The following is a 26,345-nucleotide window of genomic DNA, read 5'->3' as shown; positions in this document are numbered from 1 at the left end:
CATCCAGACTGGCGCTTGGGCTATTGCATGACAGTCCACAGCGCACAAGGGCTTACCATAAAAGAAACCTTATGGATCATAGACCAGCGGCTGTGTTGGAGCAACCTTATCTACACCGCCGTAAGCCGCGTAGAATATGCCAAACAGTTAAAAAGAGCCTGGGGGCCGCAACTGCGCTACGATAAGACGCCAGAGGACGTAGCCAAAGAAAACATTGCTAAGAAACTCCTTCGCTACAAGCGGCACGACGAAGAAAAAAATATGACGTTCGACCTATGCGTGGACGACGTCTATAAGAAAGGGGCAAGGTGTGCCAAATGTAACATACCTCTACTATGGAGGTTTGACCCGAATGACGATCAGCAGTTCTCCGTGGATCGTATAAATAATAAACGCGGCCATTGCAGAGGCAACGTAAGACTGACATGCCTAGAGTGTAATCGGGCGCGTGGAGCAGCACTACTCTGAGTCTTTGGGGACTATGAGCAACTCTTCCTTGACAAATCCACGACTTGGGCCATTTAGGTAATACAACACGGGTTGCCCTTCCTTGGTGACGGACTTCGAAATCTCATACGTTTCCAGAGACCAGTTAGGATCCGTGGCTCTCTTACTGCCACCTTCGAGTTCCCCCGGCTGATAGAGGTATCTGACCACTATGTTGCGGGGTAGCTTTTTTTCCTTCAGTCCGACCGCCCTCGAACTTCTGACGTAGGACTTGTGTTCCACGTGTTTCTTTTTTATGGCATCCTTGGGTTTCATTCCCGTAGCCCTGGCCGCCTCGTTGTTCAAAGCCGCGACGACCTGGGGGAGCCTCTGGGTCCATTCCCTGTTGCGTTTGGAGGGATCTTCCAGCTCTTTCCAATACTGGTACCCAGAGGCGCTCGGCCAGGGTCTTATTAAATCTTTCGACGATGCTCTGACCCCTGTGGTACTCTGCTTCGGCTCTCCTAATCTTAGTGCTGTGGTCTTTCAGGGTCTTAGTAACCACGCCCATGAACTCCGTCCCCGCATCCACTTGCAGCAGCTTAGGCCATTTCAAAACGCGCTTATAAATCCTACCTAGGGCTTCTGCGACTTCTCCAGAATCCTTGCTGGTTATGGGTTCGGTGTCCTTGTATCTGCTTGCGATATCAACTACGGTCAAAGCGTACCTATAGGTCTTTCTTCTTACCTTGTCGTGCGGTAAGAAAAGCAAATCTGCCTGATGAACTTCATTGGGGGCATTTACGGTGAAGCTGGGCCTGGGAATGTACTTAGGCACGGGAAGATAAACCTGCCAGAGGGTTTGTTTTCTTAGCCAGTTCTTAACCGTTTCTTCTGATACCCTGGCCGCGGTCGCGAGTTTCTTGATAGCCGACGCTCCTTTCCAATAGCCTTCGGGTCCATAGTAAATCCTTTTGAGTTTGTCCTCTGTTCGGCCCATTATATGAATTCCAAAACAAGATTGATCTTTCGCCCGTTGAAATCCACCGTCTTTCCGTCCACCTTAATGGTGATGTTTATGCTTTCTACCAAATTAGACAAGTCATAGCTCAAAGAAATGGGAGTGTATTCTACTGGGTCAAATGGATTACCTTTGGGTAGAAACTTGGACATAAGAGAAGACTTTTCTCCATTGTTGTAACTATGGACCAAGTCGCAATAGACTTCGTAAGAGGATGCGACTTTCCATTTCACGGGTATGGCTGTGTCGGTAATTGTCTTGCCCGAGGCACATAATAAAGATCCCAATGGGTCAAGCTTTCCAAAAGTTACTGAATAGTTTGGCATATTATGTTTGAGGGTCATTTCGTGCGGCAATCCCGTGGTGAGAGTATAACCGTGTTTTGCTAATTCCTTGGCCAGTGTGATTGGTGTGTAATGTCCATCGGGCAGCATTACGCCTTGATAATTGCCGCCGCCTTTATGCTCAGTGACCAAGGCATTGACTAAATTATACCAAGAATTGTACAAAGAGCAACTAACCAGCCTAACCTTATGGGCTTTAATGGGGGGATTCAAATAAGTGGTAAAGTTATTTTTATCGCTTTCCAAAAAGACGATCATATATTTCAGGAAACACAGTTTCCTTCGTTAGAGCAGATACGCCAAAGCTACGCCTCCCGCCAGCCCTGCGACTCCTACGAAGACCAACTCGCTATCTTTTTGTTTCTAAGAAGGCTGGTAGTAATCCTTAAACTGGGGCTTTCTCAATCCCATCGATGCCGCGGGGTGTGCTTGCGCATAGAGCTTAAAGGCGTAGTCCGTGTTTTCGAAGTTCTTATCCGCCTGCATCTTGTCTTGGTAGTTCTTGTCCAACCAATCCCTGTAAGCTTGTCTTTTTTCATTCCAAGCCGCCACGTCTCGCTGATATTTCTCCAGCGCTAAGTCGTGCCTCTTCCTTTCGGCGGTTAAATCTCCGCTTTTGTCGCCTCTGACTAATCTATCCAAATACTGACCACCATAATTAGCTCCAGTGAATGCTAAGGCTGCAATAACTCCACCTGCGACCACGCTAGCCATTATATATTAGAAAATCACAGAGATTTTCACGAGTTACGTCGTTGGCAGGTACTTTTCCTTCCGTAGGTAATCCTTTACCATGATAGCCCCGCCTACGGCAGCGGTCATTTTAGCAAAATTAGCGAAGCTCTTGCTTGGGTCTTCAGTAAAGTCTTCTTTGAGCACTTTCTTACCTACCCAACCAATACCCGCAACGATGGAAGTAATAATAGCTGCTTCTTCAACAGTTTTCAACAACGCGGTCGACATTATATTACAAAGCGAGAAGGTTATTACTCCATTTCAGGGATCTTACTTTTTCTAACAGCCGGCTCCACAGGTGCGTGCACGGGCGCGTGATATGTTGGTGGTTCTACCTTTTTCGTTGCCCGCCATTGTAAGTAAAGGCTGCCTGCAGCTATGATGACTCCTAACGCGCCGATGACGTACCCAGGATTAATAAAGGATTCCTCTTCTCTTTCCTCCACCTTTTCTTCTTTTTTGGCTTTGTTCTTCCTATTCATCTCCGCGAGCTTCTTTCCCGCGGCAACTCTGCCTGGGGATTTAGCCTTGGTGATTCGTTGCTCCTCTTGGGGCTGCTCTACCTTCGACTCTGGTTCCATTTATATCTAAGGACTTGAAGGACTTGATAAGTAACTTAAGGTAACCTGAGCAAGTACTTGAGAAGGACTTGATAAGTAACTTAATAGGACTTGACTAAGTACTTGAGGCGACCTGGGTAATTCCTGAGGACGACTTGACTAAGTGATCAGGTACCTCAGCAAGTGCCGCCTGGAAGACCTTTTCGACTTCTCTGTCCTTCTTGAAGTCTTTCCAAGATGTCGTAAGTTCCTTCAGGTCGACATGCTGAGCTACGTGAAGTGCCGCAGAGGCGACTGCCATTAACTTACCGCACTTCAAGGACAACCACCCACAGGTTATCTTAAGTTCTTGGGCGATGACATAGTCCTCGCTAATGTCCTTCCGCAGTTGCTCCACGTCGTCTATGGGCAGCGCAAGTCCAAGCAATTTAGTCGCAAGTCGGATAGCGGAGTCTGCTACGGCGTCCGTGGTCTTACTTGCAAGGGCAGCCTCATACCTCTTATGGAACTTCTTAACCTCCTCTTCTGACAACTTATTAACCTGCTCATGGGTAAGTTCCTTGCCTATCATTTCTTTACACTTCCCAGAAGACACAAGGATGTTAAGTTGTTCCTTGAGGTTACTTTCATCTAACTGCGTGGGGACTTCATCTAAGAGCTGCTCGATATCCATATATATTAAAGATCGCAGATCTTTATGGAATACGGAAACCTCAAAGAGAAGATCATCTTGGAATGTTGGTGCGTCTTTAGATGCCGCATGTATTCATGCAACTGTTCCTTGCTTATTTCGCCGCCGTAGTCGCTTAAGATGGTTTCTAGGTCAGACTTGCTCGGAGTATAAAATACGACAAGCGAACCTATGTTTTCCCTAAAAGGCTTAGAGACACTGGTAAGCTGCTGCGAGAGCAACCAAACGCTGATATTGTCGTGTCTACCGCTGAAAGCGAGCTTCACTAATTCGGAGGTGCGTCTTTTTACGTCATCCCCGCAGGCGATGTCATCCAATATGAGGAGGGTTTGCGTATTCTTGGGGAATTGTTTGTGCCAGAACTTAAGATGCCCAGATAACTCGTTAGGGTCTAAGATATCTACGAAGAAGTCGTCATCTTTCACTCCTATGCCCGTCCAGGTGCGGTTATTCACGTAGGTGGGGCATAATAGTACGATGTAGTCGAAGCGGTATCTAAAGGGTCCTAATAGCTGCTCTACCACGAATTGGGTCTTTCCGCAGCCGGTGGGTCCTACTATCAGAGCGTTACAAGGCATGTGATCTGGGTTCATTTATATTTTAGAAAATCACAGGGATTTTCACTAGTTGCCTTTTCTCGAAGGGAACTTGTTCCCTGATATATATGGAGCCAGTGGAAGCAGTGCAAAGAATTGTCGCCGACGCAAAAGATAAAAGAGACACCATAGAAATGCAAAGGGAGGAGATAGACCGTTTGAAAGAGCGCGTGCAGGAGTTGTACGATGAAATGTGCGGCCTGAAGCGCGCAGAAAGGTTTGGTGCGCTCTTGACGATGGCGGGCTGGGCAAAAGAGTCCATTAAGGACTTTATGCGGTATCCCATATAAGGGTTATTAAATCCTTATTATATATGGAGTGTGAGCGGTGTAACAAGGAGTTCAGCAGCAAGCAAATGTTAAAATACCACGTTGAAAAGAAGGTGTGCGCTAAGAAGGCACGCGAAAGGCGTTGTAAGGAGTGTAATCGCCTCTTTAGCAGCGCGCAGATGTTGGATTGCCACGTGGATAACCGCATTTGCCTAAAGAACGTATGTGAGCGCTGTGAGGAGGACAAGAACGACGAATGGCATCGACATCGGTGCCGCGGCAATTACGACCTGCTGAGCGTGGCTTGCGAGGAGCACGGCGACGTTGCTGCACGATGTTGCCCAAAGGAAACCCAAAGGAAGTTAACGCGCCGGAAGAAGGAAATTGACCAGCGCTTTGCGGAGTTTGACTGCGTCGAAGGCGTAAGGTGGGAAAACAGGGAACATTGGGAGGCGCTTTGTGAGCGCTGCGGCTGTCAAAGAAGTGACCAACATATTTGGGAGTGCCTCTACGACGGCCAAGGCGGCTTTAAAGAGTACTTAGATCGCTTCGAAGCTTGGCATGCCGGCAATGAGGCGGCAAGGAAAGCCCGTAATGATTAGTAGGCGGCTTAAGATAGTAAGGTAGGGTTTGCGCAAAGAGTCTCAAATCCCATCCTTATTTTTATTTATTATTATTAAGAATAATGAAGGATATTTAATAATAACAAATAAAAATAAGGACCCCTTTTAAGGGCGCTTGCATAATCTAATAATAATAAATAAAAATAAGGACCCCTTTTAAAGGCATATGGTAGCCTACTTTGTGGCATTTCTGGGAGGATTCCTAATCACCCTTTCAATATATGGACTGTATCACATGCGAAGCATCCAACGACTGTATAATTCCTGAAGTCCGTGAAGTCATCCGGGAAGTTATCCAAGAGCGCGCGGACCAGCCGCAGAAAATCGTTAAAAAAAAGCAGTCCTCTTCGCAGAGGAAAGGTACGACTGCCTCTACTGCCGCCGCACCTACTTAGGATGCGACTTTACCGACCACTGGTGTCGCGCCGATCCTAAAGCGCACAGGACGGTTGCCGACGCTTTATTCAGCTGCAGAGCGGAGACTGACTAACCCTACGTTCGATGTCGAACTTCCAACGGCCGTCATGCTTACCATGTGATCGCAGGTGGGTGAATTCCTCGCCTTGAATTACATAGCGTACGCAGTCGGGCGCCCACAGCGAGTACTCCACGCCGTCGTGGTCTTTGAGGACTAACCGTAGGCGGTTGATGTCTTCGAAGACGATGTAATTTTTTATTTCGTATGCGATGCCGTGCGTTAAATCGCGCCAGTGAATTTGTTTAATTACCGTCATTATACCTATGAAATATCTTTAAGTGCGTTGAGCGCGTTTCTAAGGACTTAAAGCGCTTACGACACCACTTACAGGGTATGCGAATGCCGTCCGCGTAGGTGCTTATCGCACGGCAAATGACGTCGTAGTCGCTGCTAACCATTGTTAGATATCCGTTAGCTTCGTACTGCGAGATTACCCTGCGTTGATCTGCAGATAACATGCCGTTTCCTTTTGGGGTCTTTAATTCGATACAAAGCCCACGATAACGCAGGTGCGCATTTAGTATCAAAAGGTCCGGCTGACCACGTTGGTAACCCTTCTGCCAACACTTTATGCGTTTGCTATCCGAATCCTGTAGTTCACCAAGTCCGGGTGCTATGAGCATCTGAGGGTAAAACCGGCGTATGTAATCTACGACCTTTCTATGCAGGTCAAATTCGTTTTCTATTTTGAATACCAACTTGTTTGGGCATTCGAACCGCCCCACCTTTCTTAGCGTTGGTAAGACGTCCTCAAAGACCCAATCGCGGAATTCCACGGCTTTAGGCAGCTTAGAGCTAAATATCAATTCATACAACCCCGGCTCAGCTATAAATACGGCATTTGGTTGGGCGTTGACAAGGGCGCCCTGACTTAGGGCCCCCTTTAGCTCACCCAATCTTTTTTGGTACTTTTCGGAAACGTGTTCTCTAACTGCGTTCCTTGGCTTTTCGTAACCCAACGCGGCAGCCACCTCCCTTGCCTTAAAATACGGTTTGTCGCCTTGCATTACGCATTGCAGTTTCGTGTCGTTATTTTCGAATACGTGAAGCATATTATACCAACGATATTTTTTATCAAAAATATCCTAGACACTAGGATGAGTGAGCGCAGCAAACGAATCAATAGGCAACGCTCTTTAGCTGATTCATTTCTACGCTCAGTTGCGCGTCAGACACCACGAAGACGTAGCAGTTTATCTTATCGCCGTCGCCCGCACTGGCGTTTTTGGTGCGTTTGATCTCCAATGTTATGCCATCCTGCGTATTTACTAGACGTAAACCCTGACCATGTAGGTCTTCGTCGTTAATGGTGCGCATGTCAATCCACAGCGCATACTTATCCTTAAAGAATTCCTCGGGGCTAATTTGGTCGCCAAACTTGCGCATGGCCTCTCTGTACACGTCTGCGGGCTTTATCCCCTGGGAGTAGACCTTGTTTGGAACGCCGTTTATGTTGACCCCTACGTTAGTAATGTTGGGGTTGTGAAAGTCTTCGGAGTCACGCTTACCGGCCTCGTAGGGCTTAGCAAACACCAACATCAACCCCGTAAGACTTCTTCGGGGGAGGTTAATGCTTTGGTTGATAACCTCATCCGTCTTATCCAAGAAGCTAAATGTCTTGTACATTACTACGTGGTCGTATAAGAATGCCTTCCCGGAGCTGTATTCCATGCCAGCGCTACGGGCCAGCTCTTCGCTGTACACCGTTTCGTACTGTAGCTCTAAGTTGGTAATAGAGTATGGGGTTGTTGTGGTAAGTGCAGTGCTTAGCCCACCAATGATGTTATTAGCATCTGCTAAAGTTACTTCAAATTGTAGCTCGGATAACTGTCTTGGGTAATACACACCGTGATTCGTAATCACTTCAAAGTCTAATGGTATGACATACTTGCTACCATAGGCGGTCTTTATTCGCTTTGCGTCTGCCACTGCGGTTTCTCCGCTGCCGTCAGTAGGTTGCGTTTTCGTAGGTGTGCGGACCTTACGTAGAATGACACTACCAATTCCTTGTTCTATCCTTTGCGCGCGGTCAAATGCCGTTAACCATAAGTCTTTGTACGTGGTATACAGATCGTACCTATTCAAATCTAATAGCGATTCCCCGGCGAACTTTACGCGCATCTTAGAAACAATGTTGCGACCCACGTTGTTAACGATAATCCTTTCATCTGTGGGGCTTGACTGCACCGCTAGGTCGAACCTTAACGCCAAGGTGCCAGGAACTAAGACTAGGTTATCCGTTAGGCGGGGTACGCCTACATACAGCGTCTCCCCCGGCTTTGCGCTAGAAGGCGTGAATGTGACCCGGTGAAAGGTGCGTTCTGCTTTCAGTCCGCCAACCTGCTTAGGTAATACGTTGGGATTTAACTTTGAGCTTATCATATATAATGGAAGTAGAAGGAACGGATTTTGACCCCCTTACCGAAGAAGGTCAAGTCGACATTAACGATGAAGAATTTGACGCATGGACCCAAGGCGCGGAAACCGACCCCCTTGGCTTTAAACATGGTCTAATATTACCATGGTAATAATAATGTTGGCTTTAAACATGGTCTAATATTACCATGGTAATAATAATGTTGGCTTTAAACATGGTCTAATATTACCATGGTAATAATGTTGGCTTTAAACATGGTCTAATATTACCATGGTAATAATGTTGGCTTTAAACTGGTCTAATATTACCATGGTAATAATAATGTTGGCTTTAAACATGGTCTAATATTACCATGGTAATAATATTGGCTTTAAACATGGTCTAATATTACCATGGTAATAATGTTGGCTTTAAACATGGTCTAATATTACCATGGTAATAATAATGTTGGCTTTAAACATGGTCTAATATTACCATGGTTATAATGTTGGCTTTAAACATGGTCTAATATTACCATGGTAATAATGTTGGCTTTAAACATGGTCTAATATTACCATGGTAATAATAATGTTGGCTTTAAACATGGTCTAATATTACCATGGTAATAATAATGTTGGCTTTAAACATGGTCTAATATTACCATGGTAATAATAATGTTGGCTTTAAACATGGTCTAATATTACCATGGTAATAATAATGTTGGCTTTAAACATGGTCTTATATTACCATGTGAATAATGTTGGCTTTAAACATGGTCTTATATTACCATGGTAAATAATGTTGGCTTTAAACATGGTCTAATATTACCATGGTAATAATGTTGGCTTTAAACATGTAATAAACTGATGGAGGACGTAATGTAACGCTTTGTAAACTGAGGCCTTTATTTGAAATGTTTTGACAAAACGTTTTCGAATCTTCAGAAATACAAAGGGAGTTGAATAGAACAATTGTGTTATTCTGAGGTTGATGTGCTTAACCTGTTGGTTAAGGGAGGGTTAAGCGAGGGTGTTAACCTATAAATGTGTAGAGCTATAATTCCTTGATCTTAAAGTAAACTCAAAATGTAAATTTGTAGTTCAACTGAGAGGAGGAACTATTAATATTACGTTGCCTTATAATATTGCGTGAGGAACAAATGTAGTGCATTAATAATTTTTGTGAGAAAAATGCGGATTATGTTGCTAATCATTCCGCATCATCCTAGGTCAATAATTAAATGGGAATACCCAAAACTCTGTATCAACCGAGTACTATGAGTACAAGTGATCATACTATTTGATCACTCTTTGGACATAAACCTATTTTAGTGTACGAGGCTTGAATAATTTCAATTAATCATATTATAACCTATCTTTCTTCTGCCACAGACATAGATGAATGTGTTGTAGGGGTGCAAGACATCAATTCTGCAAACTGCATAGCGCATGTCATCACAATGCTGAATGTAGCAACTCCATTGGTTCGTATAAATGAATGTGTAAGTCTAGATTCGAAGGAGATGGATTCAACACCTGCACAGGTAATCCAAACTATTATAGGATATAATTTACTTTGCTTTAACTTAATTTTATCAAATTGACCGATAGTAATGCTAATAATCCATGCAATCCTAGTTGCCAAAGAAGGGCTGGTCAAAAGTTCTAGTGGGGTAAAGAGTGGAAATTCTCCCCCAAAATGGACGCAATCAAAGACAAGGTAAAAGCAAGATTTTCAAAATCAAAAACACTTTAGACAATCTAAATACTTCTTTTGTTTGCTTGCATAGCTATTATTAATTACGAGTTTATTTTCAGAATATTCTCTGGAGTCATATAGTAGAACTCAAAGCGAAATTCTGCGTATGTTAAACTTATAACTTTTGACTGTTAAAAATTCATCCTGTACCGTTTAAACGTAGCCTTTAAACACAGGCATTTATCTACCACATTCATGCCTTCACCCGGCCTATACCCAAAGAATGCCACTTCTACTGTTTACATTTTTGAAAGCTTAAGGAGGCTCAAAACGGTTTTTCTTGAGCATGCACGCTCTATAAATTTTAATATTCTTTAATATAACAGAAAAAATTAAAATCTCTGCGGTCTAAATCCTTTCAAATTTTGCATATGGCTTTAGTTTATGTTTTCAAAAACTTAAGGAAAAATTTAAAAAAATTATGTAAGAGGGAACTATTCCAAACAAATTTTATTGATTTTTGCAAAATTCCTCTAACAGTTTTTTCCTTTTCTTCTCAAAAAGAAGATTTTGATACAAAGTTTAAGTATTCCGTTTTTAAAAAAAAAATTCACCATTTGGTTTCTGAGTTATGATTGAGTGATGATTTTTTGAATGAACATTTTTGATGGCATACTAAGGGTTCTGATGTTGTCATAGCAACGTCTGACGTCATTTTTTTCCATGCTCATTGTGATCTTTGGTTTATGGTCTTTGGCTTTCCGGGTTTTACTTGCTGTCGTATTATAGTCATATCAATTTTTCTTAGTTCATAATCGTTATTGAATATGAAGGCATAAAACATTTTCCAGCCCCTTTAAGTGCAGATTATCTCTTCTTAATCAAAAAAATAAAAATAAAGATAAAACAACAATAGTGCCGTAATAATAAAAATAAAGATAAAGAATAGTAAAAATAAAATTTAAATTAAAAAAAAAAAAAAAAGTAAAAATAAAGATAAAACAACAATAGTGCCATTCATAATAGTTTGTTTTATCAACCATTAATTCAATAATAGTGCCGTTAAAACTGATTTATCCAAATTGCGAACAAAATAGCTCTAAACGATATCAGCTAAACAAATTCTATCTTAATTCATTTTGGCTGGCTCTAAAATTACAAACAAGCTTTAAAACGTTATAGTTTTTTTTAAAGTCGAAATTGTAAACGAGTTTACCAAGGCATTTTTATTTATCGCTGGTCGTTATTGTTAGTGCTCTATAACATTAATATGAATAGTGAACGTGCGTAACTGCATGCGCTCTCAACTTAGCATAAAAGTTAAGTAATTTTTGTTTAAGAATATCGAACTGAAACAACTCTTTACTATAAAAAAAACTAGTAAAGTTTAAAAAGGGACGAGTTTGATAGCTTTTAAAACATTTTTAGTTGCTGTTACCAGGGTTCGTGCTACTTTCTCGTTACAAAATTCAAGGACTTTTTAAGCACTTTTCAAGCACAAAACTTCGAGTTTCAAGGACAAAGTTTTTTGTATTAGAACGTGGTTTTAAACATTGTTTCATTGTTAAAGTGCAGCTAATTCATCCGGGGCCACAAGCTTAGATAAAAAACGAGCATGACACGCAACCAACCACTACACAAGCAACCAGAAACTCTTCTATCAATTTTAATCGTTATTTATTTTAAAAGGAAAGTTAGAAAAAACATTCAGTTTGTACTAAATTCAAGGAGTATTCCAGGAGTTTTGGCGTTTTCCCCTATTTTCAAGGGCTTTTCAAGCGCCCTTGAAAACGTGTTTTCAATTAAAGGACTTTTCAAGGATTTCAAGGAGTAGCACGAACCCTGCGTTACCTAAAAGCATCAAAAGCTTAGATTGAAAGCCTTATTCTAGTCCGAACTCCTCTGGAATAAAATTACGCAAAGCTCCAACTGTACAGAAAAAAAAAAGAACTATCATAGTAACAATAAATAGTCTTAAATGAGAGTACCTTTCGTTTTCTGGTCTCCTAACAGTATTGTTTTGTGTGCGTCTTCTTGCACGAGTCTTGCTTTCAAGTGAAGAGAACGGACTGATGAACAACATGTTTTCTAACATTCTATGGCAAAAAGGAAGTGCTGTGTCCAGCCAGTGCGAAGTAAACCTTGAAGTATTGAAGTTTTGTTTCTTTTAGAACAGAAAAGACACCCAACACTCCCAACATGAACGTCAAAGGTCAAACGGCACACGAAAAGAGAAATATTTTTTGGGGGTCTTGGATTTTTAAAGGTGGCGCTCAAATAAAAAAACCGGTTTTTCAAGTTTCCACCTCGTTTTATCCAATCAGAGGGCCAATCAATCCGTACAAATAACCTGAAATAGATCTGCTTCTTTAACCACAGCTATCCCAAACTCTTTTTTACTCCGACGAAGGACTAGCATCCGAAACGTCAGTAAGTTTTTTCATCTTTTGACGGTGTATAATTTACTTTTTCATCATTACTGTTTCATTAGAAACACTGACGCAGATCACACTAGTTTTTAGCTAGTTATATCTTTTTATCCCAAACTCTGGGATTTCAATATGGTTCCTTTTTGTAAAAGCTTCTTTGTTTGCAAAAGTAAGGCATTTGACGAAACATTTGATTAGAACTCAAGATTTTTAAATATTTCCTCGAAATATTACAGAAGGTATGCTTATGCGCATATAATATAGACTGTGTCAGTTTGGTTTTTTTATTTTTCTTAAGGTGACTGTCTACTTTTGGAAAACGATTTAAGTTTTTATTAAAACTTCGATTTTCCGAATTGAAATTTAATGCTGATTGCAAATCTGGAAAGAAAACTTGGGTGTACCGAGCTTGTTTTCGAGATAATCAGCTTTTAATGGAAGCCTACGCGCGAGCTCTTGGAGCAAAACGAGCGCCACCGGAAGTGATTAGAAAAAGAAAAAAAAATTAATAAGGTAATAGGTGTTTGCAGACTATATGATTGCACGAATGACGGCTAGCCAATCATTCTACAAAAATTTAAAAATAGATATTTTCGAGAAAAAGACAAAGTGATACATTGATTTGCCATATTTTGTAGTTGAAGCTCAAAACGCGTATGGTTCTTTAATAAAATCTTGTAGATTTATCAGCGGTTTTTGAGCGCGCGCGCGCATCGTGGGCTCAAATCGAACGTTCAAAAGTAGGCAGCCACCTTAAGTAGAAAGAGTATAAAGAAAAGAATAGGTGGGCATACTGTACATTTCCAAAAAGCAACTTTTGAGCCATAAACGATTGGACTTAAAAAATAAGACTTAAGAAATATAAAGAAGTCATAAATGTTGAAAATATTTATGAATTTGAGAGCAGTTGCTTCATGAGGTCAGGAGATATAAAAAAATTAAAGTTGCTAAATTTTGCAGTAAATCGATAAAGAAAGAAATAATAAATTATTTATTTGAAAAGACCAAAAAATACAATCTCAAGATGTTACCCCTGCAGTCATAGACTGACATTTAGGAGTGTGCATGAGCCATGACTTTTATAGCTTGTCTAAAAATAAACATATATGTTATTTATCGGCCAGGAGGTCCAGATAGGGAAAAACTGTGCCCGAGGTCTTGAAAATACGGGCGGAGGCTGTTAGGCCAAGGTCCCTTTTTAAGACGGAGGGCACAGTTTTTCCCTATCGGGACCAACTAAAGGACGGTAAATAACTTTTTTTTTTTTTTCCCCATATTTTTTTACTTGTCTTTGTAATCGTTTTGTGTTGTCTTTAGTGGCAAAGGATACCGGACTGTGCGCGCGGGCAGATACAGACAAAATACCGCTCGCTCAAGCAGCCAATCAGAACGAACGATTTTTTAGGATACCGGACCGGAAAAAAATAAATGTAATTATTTAACTCTAACCGTAAATCATGTTATGATCATTTAAATGTGTACTAAAATTAGTAGATTGAAATAAATTTATGTTTCCATAGTAGCTGTGCAGCCATATCCACAAACATACCTCAATACAATGAGTTAGAGGGGTAGGTGTATAATTATATACAGAAAAGTCATGCAGCTTGTTATTCATATCCACTAAACATGCCGGATAACAATAAGGGGTCATAAAGTATAAACTATGATAAAGTAAAGCACCTACACTCAAATCAAGAAATGTTTTACCATTCAAATAATCACTTCATGCATAATCAATACTCAAAGTACTGAAATATTAGAGATTATATTTATGACTAATGTGTTTAGGGTGAGACACAATGAAATCAAACAAATTGGGTCACAACACTCTGAACCCCATACAGCTAACCAGCTGATCTGAAACAGTGACATGCAAAACTGAGGTGTCACGAAGCTGGCAAAAATTGAACATTAGAAAATAAAAACATAATAATAAAGAAAGAAATAATAATAATAAATTGCCCACCATTGCAAAAATAAAAAAATATGAAACACAATCAGCATTGTGTAACTGTTATCAATCACTTATTAGCAATGTTATTTTTTTATATGGTGGCATGGAAATCCAGTTTCAAGAGAAAAAGTGACACCTCAGTTTTGCAAATTTTCCCAATTCTGATTAGCTAAAAACATTTCTCAGATCAGCAGGAAAGTAATTAGCATTCTGTATATCTGATACAGAATACTTATAAATTCTGTCGGTCTGGCTTTAGGAGAAAGCTAGGTTACCCAAAGGCTTTTTAGCTAGATAAAAACCCTGCATTGTGCTTTCTTTACCTATACACAGTAATCAATGAAGGATGCCCATACCAAACAATATGTGAAGAAAAAAAAAAAAACCCAGCAATAGCAAAAAAATATTTTAAATATTAATTTTTTTTAAAACCCATTAAAAAATGTAAGAGGAGGAGGTCAGTGTAAAAGACAAAACAAGAAACAAAAAGACAACAAAAGACCTTGTATAAGGAATAAGAAATATAAGGAAAATTTTTTGTATACAGCTTTTTGTATATGGTAAACTGAAAATTGTAAATTGTCACGTCATTGTGTTAATAATTATATATTGGAAAAAAACACAGACACAAAAAAAAAAAATGGAATTAGGTTTACTAATTAGCACTTAGTGAGGAGTAATTATTTTATTGAAATCCAAGTAATATGTCAAACATGCAGATGCCAAAAAAAAAACTCTAATAGCATAAATTCAAGACAAACTTTGTAAAAATTGCATAAATTTGTGCCAATTAGTCAGTTCAGTAGACCTCATTAGACTATAGACTAGTTTTGTTATTAAACATTTTCATTTAAGTAATGTATATTTATCAATGAAATCCAACTCTAGTAGTCTATTTATCATAAATGCTGAGTTCTGATTGGATGAGGTACTACTAGGCTATAAGAAATACCCTACTAGTGGTGAAAAGTGCTGGCTATGAAAAACCACACATTGAAATTCTTTCTTTTTTTACTTTTGATTATGCTCATAAGAATGCTTGCAATTATTGTTAATGAATTTTTTTCTCGCTATACAAGATAATATTCCATAAGGTAAACTCATGTAGCTGACCGAGCTGGAGTGGTAAAGCTAAATCAATATATGAAAAATGAGGATGCAGTTTTGTATGGCAACAGAAATTCAACAACGGGGAAAAAAAGTTCCAAAAAAGTGTAGCAAACTACATACAGGAATGGCAAAAATGAAAGACAGAATGACAAAAATCTAATTACTGCTGCTGTTATCTAAAATGATTATGAGTATTATTATTACTATGATATTACTATTATATTGTTGTGAGTATGCATGAGACTAGATGCAATAAACACATGAATAATTAATATGAAGGCTTAGGTGCAATTGTAGCAATGCATTTAATGGTCAACAATGTTGCATTGTTTTATAATGAAGTTTTACATTGAGAAAGGTTGCAATAAGATAAAAACTACAAAGCCTATATATATATGAACAATGAGATTGATAGGAATAGATAAATCAAAGAGACATGTTTTGAGTTGAACCATTTGTGTAGAGACATTTTTGCAGAAGCTATTGTTTGGATATACACAAGCTATTGATAGGAATAGATAAATAAAAGATATCTGTTTTGAGTTAAACAATTTGTGTTAAGACATTTTAGCAGAAGCTATATTGTTTGGATACACTAAAGTTATGATTTGGATATGGTAGTGAGGGGACATAATAATAATGATAAAGAAGTTTTATTGATAGAGTAGAATGTAAGACAGCCTAGAGGTGGTGTAAAAAGTAATATTGTAATGTGAGCAGTGGAAGGTAGTGTGTAAAGTGTATAAAAGTAGGTTAGCAGGAGTAGAGAATAGCGACGTAAGTTAATGAGCGGCTATGGAATATTAGTAAGCAGTGAATAACAATAAACTTAGCTTACCTGGGTTGGAGAGTGGGCTTGAAGGCTTGAAGGGTTGAACGAAGTGGAAGCAGTAAACAAGATGGCGTGTGGAGTTGGACGAGTGTAGATATGCATGTAATGAGAGGGTTGGGACGAGGTCGACCGTTAGCTCGTGGGCATTGGAAGAAAGGGGAAGGGGAAAGATCAGCCATTAGGTTACTCGAGGGCATCGTTAAGCCTGTTGACGGTAGAAATTCGGCCTTACACGAAGAAATGTGTTTGGCGCACTGCTGGTGGCACGGGTTGTGTAGTTTTTTTTAGGTAATCATTGATGAGTAGGGGTGTTTTATAGGATAGGTCGGTGGGTGCTACCAGTGAAGTGACGAACCTCGTGGCTTGATGTGTGTTTGGGCACCCTCACGGGGAGTTGGAAGGTCCAGTGAGGAACTGACGTCGAGGAGGCGAGCTAGATGGAGGGTGTCCAAGCACTTGTAGTTCTTGAACAATCTAGGAGGGGGCTATGCCGGTGGGCCACGGTGTTGGGTTCCCTGTGGTTAAGGGGGCAGTGTACAGCAGTAGGGCCCCGCTTGGCGCCCAAATCCATGCAACGGTTGAGCACGCGCGTCAGTCTGTCTGTCTGTTTCTACAACAGTCGTAGTGACGTGTCTGAGATCACGTACTCTCACGTCTCTCTCTCTATTCTTGGTTTTCACTCACGTGACTAACTGCTTGACGACGGTTGCTATCCGCCATGTTGGTGTCGCATATATATAAACAAAGCGTATCGAACCACGTCATTTCACGGGTGTATAGCAACTTTTGTCATGGTTCACTGTATTATTGTAGGCTGTTCAAGTAATAGCAGAAAAGATACGGCTATAGGATTCTTCAGGATACCTTCTGTTGTTGATAAACAAGGAGAAGAAGCTGAAGAACTGAGCAGAGAGAGACGAGAAAGATGGATTATGGCGATAAGTCGCGACGACATACAATGGAAGAATGTTCTGAAAAACGAGAGAGTTTGTGGAAGGCATTTCGAGTCAGGAAGGCCGGCAGCAGCGTGGGATAGATTCAACAACGACTGGGTGCCTACCTTGAATCTTGGTAAAACTAAATATCGCCAAGTAAATAATGAAGCCGTGGAAGCGAGAGCTGCCCGATCAAAGGAAAGACGAAAGAGGTCTCTTGAACAGCTCGAGTATGAGGCTGCTGTTAAACGCCAACAATTAGATGCTAGTGGATTGCCCCTCGAAAATATCGACTTTGCAGAGGGTCCATCTACTGAAGAAGCTGTAGAAGAAGAAGGCCAAGCTTTAAATCTGTGTTCGAGCTGTGATCATGATGATTCCATGTCCTGCTCTGTAAGTCAAACCAACTCATGCCGCGTCCATAGCGTCTTCGTCCAGACTGAAAACGAAAACTGCCAGACTACATCTTCTATGTCTCAAACTGAGGAGTTCGAGTATATGTTTTCGGTAAATGGATATCAGCCTCCAACTAAAGATTATTTTAACACAGACGATAAAGTTCGGTTTTATACTGGATTGCCTTCCACTGAAATTCTGTTGACTATCTTTGACCACGTTTCTACAAGCATCACTCGGCGTAGTCAAACTCTTAGCAAATTTCAGTGTAACCGGCGGCAAGGCGCTCAGCTATGAATCAGATTGCAAGTGGTTTTGACAAAAGAATTTATTGAAAAATTCACACAACTTTACAATACTCGAAAAAAAACGGGAACGAGATTACAGGATATCTCTAATGAAAACAAGAAAAATATTTACAATGAGATAAAATAAATTTGTAGCTTATCTAAATAGCTAAAAAGTTATGAATAGAATACAGTTTTGCTGGATATAAATAGAAACGGAAATACGTAAATTACGTCACAGGTAATTTGAATATTGCATACTGATTAGCAGTGTTTACAATACGCGAGTGAAAATTACTAGGTTGCAAAGTTTAATGTACGAGTCGGTAAACCGTTTAAAATGAACTAAACCAATGGAAAAAGCAATAGGAAAAATTGACTAGAGGTTAACTATGGCTTTAGGTAAGTATTTTAACCTTTGTTTATGACAAACTAAGAATTACACGGTTTACTGAACACGCGGTCGCGACAATGACCTTGAGTGTAGAGTTTAAGTAGCGAACAAATTAAAGGTTGGAAAGAAAAGGTCTTTTATCCCGCAGTTAAGGCTATTTATCGTAGTAAAAAGGTTAAACAAGCGAGTAAGGCGGTAGCGATCCTATAGTAAACGTCTTAAAGAGTTTAAAAGACAAGATACACTCAGCGTGATTACTAAATTACTACTGCGTGAATAACTTTGTACTAAATTACGCGCTAATGCGACTAGAATTACTACAACATGAAACGAATGCTTAACAAATATGTAGAAAATCTAAGCTATAAAATATAACGACTAGTTAACGATATTAACATAGATTTGTCCTAAATCTATCCTAGGTATAAGTGTAAAAGGCTTCAAAGATTCATACCTTTACATCGTAGAGAATTCCTTGTCTTGATATGTGAAAATATCCGTAGACCACGCAGCGTCTTCAAGAACTTTTACTACACTGATTTAAGCTTAGTTTGGGCCTATTTTTATGGAAAAACCTGCATTCTTAAGACCTTACACATCCTATGCAATGTTGCACGCCCTAGGCGCAAACAGGATGTCCCAAACACGAACTTACGTAAACAAGCGCCAAACCTAGGCATGACTCACTGTAATGTAATTACGTACGGAAATTATTTCTTGCTTACGCATTTTCCACGCAAACAGTTAACTAAAGAATTACATTCCTATGTGTACACGAGGCATTCCTAATTAAAAATATAGATTTATGACTAAATAATTACTGTCCAAAATAGTGTCTTTTGACTCTGTCACACTTGCCCCTCCTTTTTGTTTGCTTCGTCCTCGAGCAAATTCAGGAACAATGATACGCAGGTGGACTCGTCAGTGCTGAAGTGCGGATCTTGGAAGATTATAGAGGTTGCTGTGTTGGCCTGCCGTTGTCCTTGTGGAACGTCGGAGTACAGGTGCAGCCAGTTCTTCCTCAGACGCATCGTCACTATCATCATCATCATCAGGTTCAGCTGGTTCTGTCATTGGTTGAAAGGCGATTGTCATTCCTCCAATGTCATCTTCTTCATCTGATGATTCTGGCGATGCAGTACATGTTTGTCTAGACCTGTCAGCTTGCCTGTGTCGTCCTCGTATCTCCAGCATTGGTCTTGGACACACTTGCATTTCTCCTTGACTAACAACTTTATCTCCTCCATGTCCATCAGCTCTTTCAACGACATATGTATTGTTGTCTCTTCGTTCGACGATTTTGTACACTTGGTTGTCCCATTTATCTTGAATCTTGTTTCTTCCTCTGACTTTACGGTTGCGAAGGAGTACTCGCTCTCCAACTTGTAGTGGTTCAGCCAGTGCTCTGCCCTTCTGGTCATGGATCTTCTTTCTGACGGTAGCAGCTTCCTTCAAGTTTTGTGTCACAGTGGTGTAAGCTTCTCGTAGACGAGTCTGGTGCTTGGTAATCCATTGCTGGTTGTCTACTGTCACTTGTCTGTCATCATCAGGAAGTAGAATGTCCAAAGGTAGCTTGGCATCTCTACCAAACATCAGGTAGAAGGGTGAGTATCTAGTCGTTGCATGAGGCGTAGCATTATAGGCGTAACATAACTCTTTCAGGTGTTCAGGCCACCTTCTTTTCTTTTCTGCTGGTAGAGTTCTTAGAAGCTCATGTAGTGTACGGTTGAATCTTTCGCACTGCCCATTTCCTTGAGGATGATAGGGGGTTGTCCTTGACTTCTTAATTCCATACACTGCACACAACTCCTTGACTAGTTCTGCCTCAAATGACTTGCCTTGGTCAGAGTGTAGTCTTTGGGGAATTCCATACACAAGGAACCATTCTTTAATCAGGGTCTTGACTACGGTTGTCGCTTTCTGATCACGGGTAGGTACAGCAATTGTAAACTTTGTGAACACATCTGTTAACACGAGGACATTTTCTCTTCCATCTGTTGCAGGCTCAAGCAAGGTAAAATCCATCGCTAGCACTTCCAATGGCCTAGTAGCTAGTAGGCTGCCCATCGGCGTCTTGACTGGAAGGTAGGATCCTTTGGCAATGACACATCTTTCACAATTTGAGATCCATTGCTTCACATCTCCTTGCATACCGGGCCACCAACATCTTTTCCTCAAGAGCTGTTCTGTCCTGTCTTGTCCTTGATGTCCACATTGATCGTGCGCACCCTTCAGTACTTGTGATTTCATTGATGTGGGGAGTAGCAGTAACCGAAGCTCACTTCCCTGTCCGACTCCTGTACGGCGGTAGAGAACTCCATGGCTTTCCTCAATCCTGTTCCAGTGACTAAGCAACTTCCTTGTATCCCTTGTCTCTTGTTGGCTTTGCCTTTTACTTGGCCGACGTCCAAGGTTTCGGTAGTGGAGGAGACGACTGATACATGGGTCCTCCTGCTGTAGTCGTTGGATCTCTGTGAGAGGTGTGGTTGGGAATGAGGTCGCTTGCTCCTCCAGTGCACTTGTCTCTGTGTTGCTTATGAACGCTGCTGATACCATCAAATGTTGACGTACCTCTTCTGGTAGGTCTGTAGTATTGGTAGAGTAGGCTAGGGTACTTCTTACTTCAACTGTGGTTGGTTCTTCATCTCGGTTGATGCGACTTGGAGCATCTGCATTCTGGTTGTGACGTCCAGGGCGATACTTGATGGTGAAGTTGAAGTTTGCTAACTCTGCAGCCCACCTCTGCTCCACAGCTTTCAGCTTACTCTTTGACTGTAGGTATGTCAGCGGGTTGTTGTCTGTGTAGACGACAAACTTCGATCCCAGCAGGTACTCCCTGAACTTCTCACATACAGCCCACTTCAAGGCTAGTAGTTCCAGCTTCCTCGATGAGTAGTTCTCCATGTTTCGCTCTCCACCTCTCAGGCCTCGGCTGGCATAAGCGATCACTTTGACTCTTCCGTCCTGTTCTTGGGACAGCACGGCTCCCAATCCTTCGTTGGACGCATCCGTCTCTAGGATGAAGGGCTTGGTGTAGTCCGGGTAGGCCAGCGCTGGTGCTGAGGTTAGTAGATTCTTTAACTTGTTGAAGCTCTTTTGGCACTCTTCTGTCCACAGTACGCCAATCTGCTTCCGGGTGGTCATGTTACTTCCTCCGCTCCCGAGCTCAGCAACTAACTTGTGCAGCGGACCTGCCACTTGAGCGAACTTGGGGACAAATCTTCTGTAGTAAGACGCGAAACCAAGGAATGATCGCACATCGCGCACTGTCTGGGGAACTGGCCACTCGTTAACTGCCTTTGTCTTTTCAGGGTCTGTCTCGACACCGTCAGCAGAGACCACGTGCCCCAGGTAGGACACCCGATCTCTGAAGAGTTGACACTTGGCTGGTTCAACCTTTAATCCATGATGCTTCAGCTTACTGAATACCGTTTCCAACCGCTCAAGATGTTCTTCAATGGTGGATGAGAAGACTATGATGTCGTCCAGATAGACCATCAGGGTGCGAAGTATGTCCTCTCGGAAGACTCCTTGCATCAACCTTTGGAAGGTCGCTGGGGCATTCTGTAGTCCAAACGGCATCCGAGTGTACTGAAACAAACCCATGGGCGTTGTGAACGCAGTCTTGTGCTGATCATCAGGATGGACTTCAACTTGATTGTAGGCTGATGCCAGATCTATGGTGGAAAAGTACTTTGCGCCACGCAGTGCCTCCAGTGATTCCTCTATCCTTGGTAGGGGGTACTGATCACGCTTGGTTTTCTGGTTCAGCTTCCGGTAGTCGACGCACATCCTCAAGGCTCCAGACTTCTTTCGTACAAGCACTATTGGGGAGGCATAGTTACTCTCACTTGAACATATCACTCCTTTTTCTAGCAAGTCTTGTAGATGCTGTTGCACCTCCTGGTATTGGTTTGGAGGAATCCTTCTGTAACGCTCTGTGACAGGCACATCATCGTCTGTGTAGATGCGATGATATGTTGTCTTTGTACAGCCAAGGTCCTCCTTACATGAAGCGAACACCTCTTCATTTCTTTCGAACATCTGGAGAGCTTTCTCCCTCTGAAGTTCCGTCCCGGGGAAATGTTCCAGGGTAATCCCGTGAGGGGGTGTCTGTATCCTTTGCCAACGTACTTTGCCCACAGCTTCCCGTTGGGGTGGCATCTGAGGGTCAGCACTAAGGTTACAGCACACTGTCACCATGTTATTCTCGTGTAGGAACTCCAACTGCTCTCCTCTCTTGACCATCTCTCCCTCTCGCACAATTCCAATCCGCGTCCTCGGCTTTAGCCATATGTCCTTTGCCGTCTGGTTGGCAACTCTGACATAGTAACACGTCTTGGTAGTATCCACGAGAGTACTGGCCACGGTGAGGTTTCCTTCTACTGGTACACCAAGGGGTTCGATCACAGCATCAGTGCCCCATGATGGGCCTGTGACCAAGACATCAGATTCCGTGAAAGCAGGGACCCAGACTTTGTCTGAGCCGGCTACTTTCACGAACCCAGTTTTACGTTTACTCTTCTTCTCTTCATCTTGCAGGATCTGTTGGTATTGGGGCACCTGCCCAAGAACGTTGGTTCCCAGTAGGCCAGGTACCCTCCTCTGCATTACTGTAGTGGCTGCTGTGTCCTTCGTGATGAAGATGCCGCACCCAGGGACCACCACTCCTCCGATCTCTACTGTAGCGACGATATATCCAATGTAAGGGATGTCCAAACCGTTAGCTCCTCGCAGCTGCAGTAATCTTGTTTCAGGGTGTAGGTCTCCTAGGGTTGGCTGTAGCTTTTCCCTGTAGAACGACTCGGTGATGAGGGTAACCATGGAGCCCGTATCCACTAAGCTTTTCACAGGTACTCCGCCAATCCTCGCCACCACTGTGGGACTTGTCCCGACAAACTTTTCGTTCTGAAAAAGAGAGTTAGAGCCACTACAGTTCCTCTCCACGGCGTGGCTCACTGCCGTGGAGAGCTGGAGTTTGACTCCTTCTGTGGTGCTGCTGGTGCCTTGTCTTTCAGGGGCTTTGGGCAGTTCGGCCGAAGATGTCCAAGCTCATGGCAGTTGTAACATCTCCTCGGACCACGTGGGGGACTTCGTGGTGGTGATGGGCTTGCTAACTTCATGGTAAGTTGGGTTAGCAGCTTCTGCTGCTCATCCAGCAATTTTTGTTGCTGCATGAGCCTCTCCACCAGGGCCTTCTGTCCTGCTGTAAGCTCTTGGATGGCATTTACTTGGTTGCTCTCCACCAACACCTCCTTGGCTGCTGCATGGCGATGTGCTCCTCTATCTGTGTCTTCCGAGCTACGATAGGCCTCTTGCCTCACCTCGTTGAAGGTCTTCTCGGGATGTTCTCTGATATAGCGCTTGAGATCCCTGCGCAACAGGTTGTCACGCAAGTTCTCAACGAATGTGTCTCTGAGGTTCTGGTCCTTGTTTTCCAGGGCTCCTACGTGTACTCTGGTTATGTGCTCCGCCATTGACATCAGGGCATGGGCAAAGTCCTGGATGGGCTCCCTGTCACCTTGTTTTCTGGCGAAAAACCTCTGGAGAAGCTGGGTCTTGGTGAGCTTCTCTCCGAAGACGTCTCTCAGAATCCTGAAGAAACCCTCCGGGTCTGTCCAGTCATCCGCAGGCCTTAGTCGAACTTCATCTCGAGCCGCTCCTTCTAAGCTATGGTACAGGAAATCCACCGCCTCTTGATCAGTTAACTTCTGGGCAGCCACAGACCTCTGTGCATCCGCTATCCAGTCTTCAAGCACCTTGTCGTCTCTGCCACCAGCATACTTTCTCAGCTTCTTCTCCCTTGGCACTGTCACATGTACCACTGGTGCAGGAACAGGTTGGGCAGGGGGTCCTCCTTCAGCCTGCATGCCATCCAGCTGTGCCTTGAGTGCAGCCAATTGCTCTGTGAGTGCAGCCACAGCTTCTTCCGCCATGATTTCAATCTCGTTCCCGTTGGTAAATAATCAGTAACTACTAATGTCAACTTTCTTGCAATCCCACTTCTGACACCAAAAATGTAACCGGCGGCAAGGCGCTCAGCTATGAATCAGATTGCAAGTGGTTTTGACAAAAGAATTTATTGAAAAATTCACACAACTTTACAATACTCGAAAAAAAACGGGAACGAGATTACAGGATATCTCTAATGAAAACAAGAAAAATATTTACAATGAGATAAAATAAATTTGTAGCTTATCTAAATAGCTAAAAAGTTATGAATAGAATACAGTTTTGCTGGATATAAATAGAAACGGAAATACGTAAATTACGTCACAGGTAATTTGAATATTGCATACTGATTAGCAGTGTTTACAATACGCGAGTGAAAATTACTAGGTTGCAAAGTTTAATGTACGAGTCGGTAAACCGTTTAAAATGAACTAAACCAATGGAAAAAGCAATAGGAAAAATTGACTAGAGGTTAACTATGGCTTTAGGTAAGTATTTTAACCTTTGTTTATGACAAACTAAGAATTACACGGTTTACTGAACACGCGGTCGCGACAATGACCTTGAGTGTAGAGTTTAAGTAGCGAACAAATTAAAGGTTGGAAAGAAAAGGTCTTTTATCCCGCAGTTAAGGCTATTTATCGTAGTAAAAAGGTTAAACAAGCGAGTAAGGCGGTAGCGATCCTATAGTAAACGTCTTAAAGAGTTTAAAAGACAAGATACACTCAGCGTGATTACTAAATTACTACTGCGTGAATAACTTTGTACTAAATTACGCGCTAATGCGACTAGAATTACTACAACATGAAACGAATGCTTAACAAATATGTAGAAAATCTAAGCTATAAAATATAACGACTAGTTAACGATATTAACATAGATTTGTCCTAAATCTATCCTAGGTATAAGTGTAAAAGGCTTCAAAGATTCATACCTTTACATCGTAGAGAATTCCTTGTCTTGATATGTGAAAATATCCGTAGACCACGCAGCGTCTTCAAGAACTTTTACTACACTGATTTAAGCTTAGTTTGGGCCTATTTTTATGGAAAAACCTGCATTCTTAAGACCTTACACATCCTATGCAATGTTGCACGCCCTAGGCGCAAACAGGATGTCCCAAACACGAACTTACGTAAACAAGCGCCAAACCTAGGCATGACTCACTGTAATGTAATTACGTACGGAAATTATTTCTTGCTTACGCATTTTCCACGCAAACAGTTAACTAAAGAATTACATTCCTATGTGTACACGAGGCATTCCTAATTAAAAATATAGATTTATGACTAAATAATTACTGTCCAAAATAGTGTCTTTTGACTCTGTCACATCAGGAATTTGTCATGGTTCTGATAAAGCTTAGACTTAATATACCGTTTCAAGAACTGGCATACCGTTTCCAAGTATCTCTACCAACAGTATCCAGGATTTTTTCTTTGTGGTTGATTGTAATGGATTCTCGTTTGTCGCCACTCATTTGCTGGCCAGACAGAAATCAGCTATGGGAAACTATGCCAATGTGTTTCCGGCAAGCGTTTGGCAAAAAAGTGACTGTGGTCATAGACTGCTTTGAAGTTTTTATTGATCGACCAACTAATCTTCTAGCCCGGGCACAAACTTTTTCGTCTTATAAACACCACAACACAATAAAAGTATTGATTGGGATTACCCCACAAGGAACCATTTCCTATATATCACAAGCTTGGGGAGGTAGAACCTCAGACAAATATTTGACTGAAAATTGTGGATTACTGGACAAACTAGTGCCTGGTGACATGATAATGGCAGACAGGGGGTTCACAATAGCAGAAAGTGTTGGCCTCAAGCAAGCAAAGCTGGTTATTCCAGCATTCACTAAAGGCAAGACCCAACTGGACCCAGTTGATGTTGAAAAGACGAGGGGCATCGCCAGTGTAAGAATCCATGTGGAAAGGGTCATTGGTCTGCTACGCCGTAAGTACACTATTTTACAGTGTACACTTCCTACTGACTTCCTCATATGCAACGAGAGTGGACCACCAGAATCCAAAGTGCCAGTGATTGACAGAATTATAAGAGTGTGTTCAGCACTTGTTAACTTGTGCCCTCCCATTATACCATTTGATTAGCCCATATCAAATTGTAGTTTGTTGATAAAGAAGGCAAAATGGCAAACAGAAATCCAGAAGAAATTGGCTTTTTATATAAATTATTTCACTTATTAAATATGTGAAATGTTAAGGACCAGTAACTTATGACATCCATCATAATGTT

At 41.8% G+C, this 26,345-nt stretch overlaps 3 protein-coding genes across 15 annotated transcripts in view; 1 reads left to right on the top strand and 2 right to left on the bottom strand.

Moving 5' to 3' along the window:
* The window catches only part of LOC116292826 (uncharacterized), a 50,165-nt gene extending 33,580 nt beyond the window's left edge, over positions 1 to 16,585 (bottom strand). For 9 of the 11 annotated variants that reach the window (XM_089036967.1, XM_089036965.1, XM_089036976.1 and 6 more), the window contains exon 1: positions 16,132 to 16,585. In XM_089036967.1, the coding sequence (XP_088893093.1) occupies positions 16,132 to 16,322 (191 nt within the window). In that variant the 5' untranslated portion in view covers positions 16,323 to 16,585. Of the gene's footprint in view, positions 1 to 11,785; positions 11,939 to 16,131 lie in introns of all 11 variants that reach the window. The other 2 variants (XM_089036977.1, XM_089036978.1) reach the window with 1 other exon arrangement.
* A 207-nt stretch (positions 16,586 to 16,792) lies between these two features.
* The window catches only part of LOC148907485 (uncharacterized), a 10,063-nt gene continuing 510 nt past the window's right edge, over positions 16,793 to 26,345 (top strand). The window contains exons 1-4 of one of the 3 annotated variants that reach the window (XM_089036762.1): positions 16,793 to 17,675; positions 20,072 to 20,082; positions 24,688 to 24,713; positions 25,419 to 26,345. The exon at positions 25,419 to 26,345 is cut by the window's right edge and continues 510 nt beyond it. In XM_089036762.1, the coding sequence (XP_088892888.1) occupies positions 16,917 to 17,675; positions 20,072 to 20,082; positions 24,688 to 24,713; positions 25,419 to 26,200 (1,578 nt within the window). In that variant the 5' untranslated portion in view covers positions 16,793 to 16,916 and the 3' untranslated portion in view covers positions 26,201 to 26,345. Of the gene's footprint in view, positions 17,723 to 18,230; positions 18,232 to 20,071; positions 20,083 to 24,687; positions 24,714 to 25,418 lie in introns of all 3 variants that reach the window. The other 2 variants (XM_089036763.1, XM_089036761.1) reach the window with 2 other exon arrangements.
* Positions 22,940 to 25,405, bottom strand: LOC148907486 (uncharacterized). Its single transcript, XM_089036760.1, has 2 exons — positions 25,024 to 25,405; positions 22,940 to 24,282 (listed from the first exon to the last, which is right to left on the bottom strand). The coding sequence occupies exon 2, from the start codon at positions 24,071 to 24,073 to the stop codon at positions 23,093 to 23,095; it is 981 nt and encodes a 326-aa protein (XP_088892886.1). The 5' UTR covers positions 24,074 to 24,282; positions 25,024 to 25,405; the 3' UTR covers positions 22,940 to 23,092.

The sequence above is a fragment of the Actinia tenebrosa genome, unplaced genomic scaffold (assembly GCF_029948245.1).
Source record: "Actinia tenebrosa isolate PJP-AT-01 unplaced genomic scaffold, QUT_ActTen_1.0 PGA_scaffold4__44_contigs__length_22323623, whole genome shotgun sequence".
NCBI classification, from domain to species: Eukaryota; Metazoa; Cnidaria; class Anthozoa; order Actiniaria; family Actiniidae; genus Actinia; species Actinia tenebrosa.
The sequence above is the reverse complement of the archived record's forward strand: the minus strand, read 5'-3'. Positions and strand labels throughout refer to the sequence as shown.